The 11,042-nt window shown below is 40.1% G+C and overlaps 1 protein-coding gene across 2 annotated transcripts; it reads right to left on the reverse strand.

Annotated features, from left to right (window-relative positions):
• Window positions 1–1,717: 1,717 nt before the first annotated feature.
• Window positions 1,718–10,252, reverse strand: sult2st3 (sulfotransferase family 2, cytosolic sulfotransferase 3). 2 transcript variants are annotated; one of them, XM_068736213.1, is made up of 6 exons: window positions 10,101–10,252; window positions 5,512–5,720; window positions 5,246–5,372; window positions 4,953–5,047; window positions 4,136–4,316; window positions 1,718–3,936 (listed from the first exon to the last, which is right to left on the reverse strand). In XM_068736213.1, exons 1-6 carry the CDS (start codon window positions 10,234–10,236, stop codon window positions 3,821–3,823), a joined length of 864 nt encoding a protein of 287 aa, XP_068592314.1. In that variant the 5' UTR covers window positions 10,237–10,252; the 3' UTR covers window positions 1,718–3,820. The 2 variants fall into 2 exon arrangements, with proteins under 2 accessions (XP_068592314.1, XP_068592313.1); XM_068736212.1 differs by lacking the exon at window positions 10,101–10,252 and adding an exon at window positions 8,570–8,806.
• Between the last annotated feature and the right edge of the window lie 790 nt (window positions 10,253–11,042).

The following is an 11,042-nucleotide window of genomic DNA, read 5'->3' on the forward strand; positions in this document are numbered from 1 at the left end:
AAGTTTGGTTCTTTCATGACTTTATTATGGGTTAACAGAAAAAGTGCCAAAATCTGCTGGGTCAAAAATATACATACAGCAACATGAATTAGCAATTTTGGTGACTTAGAAAGTTGTGTCAATGAAATGAGCTTCATAGCATGGCCTCTTAACTTCTTGTAAGTGATTATGAGTGACTACAGCTGGTGACTTCTCTGAGGCCATTTAAATAGGGCTCATTGGATACAAACGCCCACAAACGCTACAATGGGAAAGTCAAAGGAGCTCAGCATGGATCTGAAAAAGCAAATCATTGACTTGAACAAGTCAGGAAAGTCACTTGGATCCATTTCAAAGCAGCTGCGGGTCCCAAGAGCAACAGTGCAAACAATTGTTTGTAAGTATAAAGTGCATGGCACTGTTTTGTCACTGCCACGATCAGGAATAAAACGCAAGCTATCACCTGCTGCTGAGAGAAAATTGGTCAGGAGGGTGAAGAGTCAACCGAGAACCACCAAAAAGTAGATCTGCCAAGAATTAGAAGCTGCTGGAACACAGGTGTCAGTGTCCACAGTCAAGCGTGTTTTGCATCTCCATGGACTGAGAGGCTGCCGTGCAAGAAGGAAGCCCTTGCTCCAAAAGCGGCACCTTAAGGCTCAACTGAAGTTTGCTGCTGATCACATGGACAAAGATAAGACCTTCTGGAGGAAAGTTCTGTGGTCAGACGAAACAAAAATCGAGCTGTTTGGCCACAATGCCCAGCAATATGTTTGGAGGAGAAAAGGTGAGGCCTTTAACCCCAAGAACACCATGCCTACCGTCAAGCACGGTGGTGGTAGTATTATGCTGTGGGGCTGTTTTGCTGCCAATGGAACTGGTGCTTTACAGAGAGTAAATGGGATAATGAAGAAGGAGGATTACCTTCAAATTCTTCAAGATAACCTAAAATCATCAGCCCGACGGTTGGGTCTTGGGCGCAGTTGGGTGTTCCAACAGGACAATGACCCCAAACACACATCAAAAGTGGTAATGGAATGGCTAAATCAGGCTAGAATTAGGGTTTTAGAATGGCCTTCCCAAAGTCCTGACTTAAGATCCCATTGAGAACATGTGGACAATGCTGAAGAAACAAGTCCATGTCAGAAAGCCATCAAATTTAAATGAACTGCACCAATTCTGTCAAGAGGAGTGGTCAAAGATTCAACAAGAAGCTTGCCAGAAGCTTGTGGATGGCTACCAAAAGCGCCTAATTGAAGTGAAAATGGCCAAGGGACATGTAACCAAATATTAGCACTGCTGTATGTATATTTTTGACCCAGCAGATTTTGGCACTTTTTCTGTTAACCCATAATAAAGTCATGAAAGAACCAAACTTCATGAATGTTTTTTGTGACAAAGAAGTATCTGTTCCAATCACTCTATCAGAGAAAAATCAGAGTTGTAGAAATAACGGGGAAACTCAAGAGAGCCATGACATTATGTTCTTTACAAGTGTATGTAAACTTTTGACCACAACTGTATCTTATTGAGAAATTTGTTAAGTTGAGCAAATGTATTATAGAGAATTTTACTGGGCCGGTATTAGTTATAGTTCTTAAATAAAATAATTAGATAAAGCTGAAGGTAAAAGTAGACAAACTAGACTCACTAAAGTATTTAAGTCAGCAGGAATTAGAAGTTCAGAAATAAATCAGGGTGGTCAAACTGAGCAAAAGAATTAATCAGTATTCAAACACTGTAATATTCATTTATTTTATTTAGCTAACGCCAAATCAAGATCAATGACAAATTTGACATCTACTTGACTTAATGCAGGTTACAAGGAACAAAACTATCAAGATCGGGATACGCCATAATTTACAAATTTGCCAGCGTCAGTAATTCCACAGCGTAAGGAATACCTGAAAGGCTGTTTAGCTGATCCTTAATATTGTCTTCTTGTAGTGTTTTAGATCTCCAACAATACATTTTCAAATTTAAATGTGTCAATAAAAACATCAACAGCCTAAGTTTATAACAGCAGCACCTCTAAACAGAATCTCAGGTTCCTGTGGATACACACAGGCTCTATAAATAAAGTTTTACTGTCATTATGACTTGTGTGTGTGTCTATGAATCTGTCAGCCCACGTCTTTGTCCCGATATGTTCATGAGTGAATGTTTTTGTATTTTGTGAGGGATTTGCTGCCACAAGTGAAAAAGAAACAGTGATGTGTGGCTGCCATCTATTGGTTGAATCTGATCTGTTTAAAGTAACTAAGTGATCTGCTGCAACATTTGTTTGACTTTACAGTCAGTGAAATTATGTATTTTTTTTATATTTCACATTTTATAAATACTTTTATCGCTTCCCCCAACATTCCAAACGTGTGTGTGTTTGTGTGTCTGTATGCATTCAGCCATGTGATGGAACATTATGGCTGTACCTAAAAAACAAACATAACAGGAGGGTTAAGCAGCTATGCAACATCATTATATTGTTACTGATGAGGGCACATGTTTGGCATTTTGCGTGGGTGAATTTTTGGAGTAACGCGTGAGCCCCCAATGGGGGGGGGGGGGGGGGCTCTTGGGTACTACAGGTTAAAAGATAAATGACTTGCTCTCTTAGATTTTATATAATAGGGATTTTAGATGAGAACATGATCTGATCTTCTGGCGTGAAATTAACTTGTCATTTTTATCACGTAGAAGTCAACCAAATTTAGTTTGAGATACTGTAAGCAAAAAGAAACTTTTCCCAGCAGGCTTATGATTATTAGTTAAAAGTCTTTTGCACATCCATTGGGTAGAACAATTCTCATACAATATACGTTAAAATTTAAATCTTAAAGAATCTAAACATGAAATGATACAAAAGGTAAAATATAGGAATAACATTGAATATATATAAAATATAATAAAATAGTATATGAACATAGAATATATTAAAGAATATTATTACATAGGAGTGATGTTAGATGCATGATTGATGATGTTCTCATCGCATGGATTTCAAATGGGATAAAAACTAATGGTACAGCACTTTGCTGCGACATATCATGCTACCGTGACAACTTTATAACATGTTATGTATTTACTGCCTGATTTGAACGTCTTTCAGGCCCTTGCCTCACGAGATGAGAGGTAATTGTCAGATAATCTATTATCTCGCTTTTGTCAAAACAGATTAAATAGCAAAATGAAAAGAAATGGTTGATTAAAGCAGGTGTGTCACATAGTCTCTTACTTGCATTCCTGGGCTGACATGTGTTTGTATGTACCATCTTAAATTGGTGTACTGTGAGTCATACAGACTGAAGCTACACTGGCACAACACAGAAAAGGGGTGGAGCACAGTTAATATAGAAAAAACATATACGATCAGGAAGGCACACTATAGCAGTATCATACAATTTCATTACATATGAAACGGGCTTTTAGAGGGATCAGGCTTGAGCCACTGTTAATCAGATATCCCCAGATCTTTAAGAGAAAACTAACAAAAATTGAACAAAGGGCTGGGCCCTAAAAGAAACAAGATTCCCTAATGGCTGAGGATTAGGAATTGTACCTGTCCGGTTTTACAAGCCAAGGTAAGACAATTGTGGTTTGTATTCATTCAATCAAACTCTACAGCAGCGGTCGTGTACATAGATCTGCACTCTACTGAGTGCACTTTTCTTGTTTTAATCATGTTTAGTGTTTTCAAAATCAATAAAGGGCTTTTAGTCATATGCCAACATTAAACATTAAAACCAAATGTAACTGAGAATTGTGTTGCAGTTGGCACCATTTTCCTACTTGCCTTAATTTCTATTTCTACAGCTCTTTCCCTCTCTGTCTCTGCTATGGCTGATGATCAATCCAGGCTCCACGGCAGAGAGAAGCTCTCGCCCTCCAGCTCTTTGCGAATGACTGATGTGAATCTGGCCAGTTGCTCTGGGCTGAAATGGTTTTTCCAGTCTCCTGCAACACCTAATACAAACACACACACACACACACACACACACACACACACACACACACACACACCAAGACAGTCACGTGAACACAGCGAATCTCTGATGTGAAAGAAAATCAACTAAAAATGCAGTCAGACAGTTTTTGCTGAGACTGAATATCCACTAACATATCTGATTTAATCTCACTCCTAATAATCCAATTTGAGCCTCACCTTTTCTCAGGAATGGAGATGTGTCAGAGTTCATGTATTTCTTAGGGACCAGGCTGAAGTTGGACATGTTGTTGTTCTTCATGGTCTTGAAGGAGCAATGTTCTGCTATCTTCTGAATGGCTTCTTCACTCAAACTACGGCACAGGAAGTCTGAAAGACGCCTGAGAGCTGCAGGGAGGTCCTAAAAGAGCGGCACATTTATGTAAAGCAACAGGTGTCCGCCTTCATCTTATAATGCACATTCTCTAATGAAGAATCTTCAGCATGATCTCTACATTGAGGTCTCGTTGTGAAGCCCCCGATGATGATGAAGTTTGACTGGTCATATTTAAGGAGCACCTCATTGCTGTGGCTTTATTTATGGTTTGTCTACACGGGAGGCTTTTAAGCAGGTTTTTTTCCCCAGACGTCCGTCACACTTGTCTGACTGAACAATACTTTCGTATTTGAATCAATATTGTTCTCTACACCGGCCTCTGTTGTCCGTGCATAACTACAGAAAAAAACGTGGGAGACCTACACTCAATGCTGTGCCTGAATGCCTCCTGTGTAGACACAGACTGATGCTGCTGCAGCTGTGTTACAGATGTGCTCCTTTCACTGTGTCTAGGCATTTTGTTAAACTTCTTTCTATGAAGCAACTGAAACAATGTGATGTGTGTCTTATAACAGAGAGTGGTGTGTTACTGTGTAAAAGAGGCCGCCTCCCATCTGTCAAAATACTAGTAACAATTGTAATGCAATTGCACTATAGCTTAAATATCAATACATGTAACAGGTTGTTTTTTTTATTATATATTGATTATATTCAGTTTACCTGAACCATTTCTTCATATGTGATGTACATTATTCTGTCTCCCAGATCTGCGCCTCTCCAGCTCTTCACGTGGTCCGTCCATTTTCCAAACAGCACTGCAGACAACACGGACAATAGAGCACAGTACGTAAACACAAACAACCACTGCTCTACTTTAGTGGACACGACAGACAAAGAGGACTTTCAACAACTAAAATGTGTCCACGTGGTAATCCACCAGAATGCTTAACCGCTCTGCTGGAATTCAAACATTTATCAAATTAAACTCTTCTGTGTGTTATGAGACCTCTGACCTTTGCCCTTAAGGAATTTCTCCATGAATTCATCAAATGTTCCTGGAGACTCGAGGAATTCGGCCATCTTATGGAAGTAGTATGAAGACACCACGATGTCCTTAGGGTTCCTCATGACATAGATCACCTACGGCAGAGACACGAGAGACTAATTCAATAACATAACAGGTGTTGTTTGTATTAACCCTGTTTCTCACATACAACAATGCACAGATTGCATAGAAGAGATCACACAGGAATGTCGCACAAAGCCTCCACCCTCTTACCTTGGCTTTGGAGGTGTGGAAGGAGGGGGGCATGAGGTGGTAAGGAAAATGTGTGACCAGCCCCCGCGGAGACTGCAACTTATCTACAACCAATGCTAATCTTTTCTCCTCCAGCCAGGGGACCCTGTCCCAGTTAGGAACGGTTTGGATCGGCGTCAGATCCCCCCCATTCAGAACCAGCGGGAGGATCTCCTGCATCCAGATAGTACCTGCAAAAAAAAAGAAAACAGCGGATAAAATATAACAAGAATGCTGCAAGTACTTATTTCTACTAGAAGTGAAATACACCAACAGGCTGATGAAAGCAACAATATATGGTTTGAATCAGGACACCTCCATCTTGAGCTGTTTTTTTTGGGAATAAGGAGGTATGGAAAGTAAATCAATGAACGAGCAAAAGAGCACATTCCTTTTCAAGCACACTAAACTATGTGCTTGTCTCACCCTAATAACAAGCACACAATCTCAACCACGGTTCAAATTCTTAAAAAAAAAGAAAAAGTAATTTCTTCAAAAATATTCTCAAGCCAATTAGAAACAATGTCAGCGTGGCTCACCAATGACTTCCACATGCAAGCATGACATATTATGGTTAAATAAAATCACATGACTGAGCTTAAATCAATTTGGTTGTGTAGTGACTGCCTTCATTCACTCTCACAACCGTTCACACATGCTCGAAAATGATTGGTATGGAACGAAGGGTCTGAGTTGATGCTGTGTGGCCGTTTCTTATGAGCTGTGTCAGCCAAAATCCTGCGAATGTGCAACAGTTTGGCTGCAGTCGTATCCTGCTAAAGTCTCTGCAGCAATAACTTTGATATAGATAAGATAAGAGGTTTTTATTGTCATTGTAGTGATACAACAAAATTCTGTTTGGTAGAACTCAGCAGCGAACAACAGCAATAACAAACAATATACAAGATTAAATAGAAAAGGAAATGCAGCTCTGGGGTTTGTAAGATAAGATTAACCTATTAATAATTTAATAGATAAGACACTTTGCTTTTACATTTACATTACTCATTACATCCAATGAGGCAAACAGATTATACATTTGGGGGAGACTATTGAATCTCTTGAATGTAATTTGCTGTATCTCGTTATGATCAAGTCACAGCAAACACATTGGTGTCTTCCCCAGAGAGATTTTGGGCATACTCTAAGCTCTCCATGGAGATGACCCCAGAAGACATGAAAATGCAGCAGTAACGGATGTACTTGTCGGTGGACATTAAACTGCTCAGATCAAGGACTTCAAGCAGATTCAGCAAAGGACTCTGGTAGCCACGTTGCTCCCAACTGTCTCGCTGTCAGGACAGTTTCTGTTTTTATTAACGGTTCCTGCTCTCAAGGCCCTTTTCTCCTTGTGCATCTTTAAAGTCAACTCTGAAGTGAAAGTCGTATCCTAAATCATGTGCTGGTCCTTCAGAGGACTTGACCGGGTTAAAAGATTTACTAAGAGTTATGCAATTTGTAAGGTTTAAACTTGCTGCAGTATATTTAGAAAAAGTCGACTGAGAAGATTAAAACCCCACTAGTTCAAGAGGGAGAATACCACAGAGACGTACTGTCGGCGTGTCCCCGACTAAAAATGTACATAGTTGAATCTGATTGGTCAAATCTTGCCTAAAGTTTTTTCTCAATGATCCATTGTCATTTGAGACACTGGCTTCCGGTTACACCAAACAAAACCCAATTAAACATTTTGTCGTCTTGACTTGGCATAAGAATTGATTTTATAATAGACGTGTTTCATACAAGAAAATATAGAATAAAAATTCAAAGATGCTTTACCATTATAAAATGAGCATTTTAATGACATAAAGTGCAAAACAACATCCACACAAAAGTAGAATATAATGTATAACAATTGGATCAAATATAATTAATTAATAAGGAAAATAACAAAACAAAAGTCAGAATAGATCGCAGGGTGCATAACAAATAGTTCTTACACTGCAGAGACCTAACAGGCTCTAAGCACAGCAGTGGGAATCCACCTGTAGGCTGAACGATTTCACAATTTTCAAAAATGTAATGTAAAAAATGTAATTAGCTTTAGAGAACAGCACATAGATGGATGGGGGATGCTCTGGACAGCTTTGGGTATCTCTCCTTGATGTTTTTTCACCATTCCAGCAGTACGCATTGGGGCCGTTGCGGTACTTGATGAGCTGTCATTAATCAGATACTGCAGGAACATCTGGACAGAAAAAAAGATATCCTATAAGCCCCTACATCAATGCTTACATTAAGAATACCAAGAGAGGGTCAGATCAGTCTCGCTTTAGCCCAAGCATCTTCTTGACTAGCCTATAGGCGGGTGGGCCATGTTACTTGCTGTCGACTGGTGCCGCAAGACAGAAATTGTTGACACAACTTGCATCTGACTGTTATGGAGATCATCTTTGACATTGTGAGCTATTAGGTTGCTAAAAAGATTTAAAGAACAGCCAAGATGCTGGGGACTTTGAGTGTAACTTGTGTTAAATGTTAAATTATGTATCCGTGAATCCTGATGTTTGTAAGTTCAACAGTCTGACCCGCAACATAAACAGTAAAACAACATAATAACGGCAGAACTTACAGCTTACGGGTATGAAGTTGGGTCACAGACATTCGGCATCGATCCATTCTTGAGCTTCAGTTTTGAAGTGAATCCTGCTGTGAGTTGACCCTCATCGATAAAGAGTTTTCCAGTTGTTGTGAGGACATTTCAGTCAAAAATAAAGTTACACTAGTAACTAGTCCTGGCTTAATAATTAAATAATTCAAGTAAGGCCTACTATCCATATGCCCGGGAACTTTAGAGCCATAGCTCATTGAAGAGAAAATATAGACAAATATCTGAAGCATTCCACACTGTGAACTGACACTTTCTAGCAGAGGTATCAATACATAACACAACTCTTCTGCAACTCTGTGAAGTCTAACTCACAGAGTCATCAGCAGAGCGATCAACACCCAAATGACAGAAGTGTGCACACATATGACTCTATGTCAAGTTGCCCTGATAAGCTGGCGGTGAGCCTGCACGTCTCACGGAATCACTGACCTGACTTCGGGTACACGACAGCCGTGACGTCCTCGTCTTTAAACGTGAACTCCTGCGCGAACTTCAAGCTCTCCAAGGAGTGAGTCTCTTCAGGAAGCATAAGTCCGCGATGCAGCAGATACTTTTCTTCAGAAGACATCGTGTTGCGAGCAATAACACAAAGTTACTGAAAGTTGCAAAGCGGAGATCAATCACGGAGAGAGGCGGCTCTGCTGCTGCTGCTGCTGCGTTCAGGTACGTGGGGAAAAATCGCAACTGACACAAAATAGCGAAAGATCAAACAAAATAAAACTAATTCACGACCCCACGATCTTCGGGCTCCAAACTCCTCCCACATGTATTTATTATCATTGTTTTGTGTTATTCTTACTTCAAGTATAAATTATTTACTGGAGCAGAAATGCTTTAAAGTTCTGCCGCATCTCTCAGATGTATAGACAGTCAGTAAAGCGTCCGTTTCGTAATTATACCTGAGAAAAAACAACTAAATGCATAATAACCATTTTATTCAAATGATATTATTATACAGTTAACTTTCCGAACGTGACATGAAGGCAGCACATTACTTCTTCCTGATCAGATACTAACAAAAAGCCAATAGTTCATCTGATTTCTGTTTCTTCAGGAAGTGCTACCCTGAGCCTTCCACTTAGCACTTATTGTGTTCATACTAGCTTGTTGCACTTATTGTATTCGTATTACTTATAGCACTAACTGTTTTTCTTGTTTCTGTACTTTGGCTCTGAGTTATGCTCTGCTTTATGCTCTTAGATGGTTGTTTGGAAAAGGAAATGTACTTATGACTTCTGGTGACTAGTAGTTCTTTTGATTACCAATGTTGAATGCACTTATTGTAAGTCGCTTTGGATAAAAGCATCTGCTAAATGACTGTAATGTAATGTAATGTTTATCGTGTTTATCTTAACAATCAGAACAGCTCATCTAATTTTATATGGAGAGGATAATCTAAAGCCGCATATTCCACTTAAGGCTTTGTGAACCAGTGGGTGAGAAAAGACATCAATAAAAACAAAGACATAATAGACTAATTTAAAAGAATAATAAAATGAATTTAGACAAAATGTGTGCGTATCCTCCTTGACTGGTTTACATGGTCAGTCCCATAAGCTGGAGTCAACCCATGTAAACTGCAGTGGTAAAACAGCTTCACAGTACCAAAACGTACAGGTGTGCAACACACAGAGATCAGTTAGTTCTCTTCCTCAGGCAGCATGGATGCTGATCAAACACCTCTTGTATCTGCACGTTTAAGATGCTCCAAGCACCTGATGTAGCCCATGGTCCATACGCGTGGTGCTTTAAGGCAGCAAAACATGCCCAAATATATTATTTATCAGTTATATAAAGCCTATACAGACTTTGATATTGCATTTCGTTGAATTTTCAACATGCTTGCTCCTTGTATGTGTAAACAGGTTTGCGTCCACAAAAGTTGTTCAAACGTGCAGCATGTGTCAGGGAATTGTGGAAAAGCTGAAAAGAAACAGTGATGAGAATGAATATACTGTACCTGACTTGGGGTAAGTCACAGCAAACACATCGGTGTCTTCCACAGAGAACTTTTCGGCATACTCCAAGCTCTCCATGCTGTGAGCCAGAGGAGGTAAGAGGATGCCGTGGTACTGAATGTACTCAACTGAGGACATGATGGTTGTGCCTGGCTCAAGGGTTTCAAGAGGATTGGTGGCCTGTTCGTCTGGTAGCCTACGTGTTGCTCCTTCCTCTCTCTCTCAGAGGAAGTCTGAGACGTTCTTATGTTACTCATGTAGCCCCTTTTCTCTGAGGTCCTCTTTATTTGCTATTCTAGCCAACAGGGCTGAACCTCCTCGTAATTCGTTTGAATGGCATGCAGTGCTGCAAATCATCAGCTGTTTTGGAATGCAGGGGTTGAACCTCTGTATGAGCTGAAGGGCAGGTTTAAAGGGTTGGTTCGCTTGCTTCCACAAGCCTACACAAGCCTTCTTGGTAAAACTGAATTGGAGAGACATGATCACCGCAATGCCGCAGACGACAGGAGTGTGTCTTAATGCTCTTTGAACTTCTCTCTCACAAGTACATTGATTTGAATTTTAGGGGTTCTTTGGGACCTGCCCCCTTAATAATGCTCTCTGTGTAACTCTGGGTAATGCAGGTATCCAGGATGTGACTGAGGAAGTCCTAAGAACCTTATCTACATTTAGTTTCCTTGTTAATTAATTCCTAGACTGGGTAGAGTGGTGCTCCTGATGTCCTACAGGCCCATACCATTTTAATCTTGTAAAGTGTGAATGAACCTGTATGGTCCACGGTTGGTGGAGTCACGCTCTAATTTTCACTGGAATTCAGAATTTCAATGAGTCACAGCAGCCGTCTCTCTCTCTCTCTCTCTCTCTCTCTCTCTCTCAATAGGCAAGCGGGAATTTTGCAGCAATCGCACACAAGCAGCAGCAGTAAACAGAGAAGGTAGTGTTCA

This window comes from Cebidichthys violaceus, unplaced genomic scaffold (assembly GCF_023349555.1).
Source record: "Cebidichthys violaceus isolate CVI_PGR_0920_01 unplaced genomic scaffold, fCebVio1.0.p SCAF_7, whole genome shotgun sequence".
NCBI lineage: Eukaryota > Metazoa > Chordata > Actinopteri > Perciformes > Stichaeidae > Cebidichthys > Cebidichthys violaceus.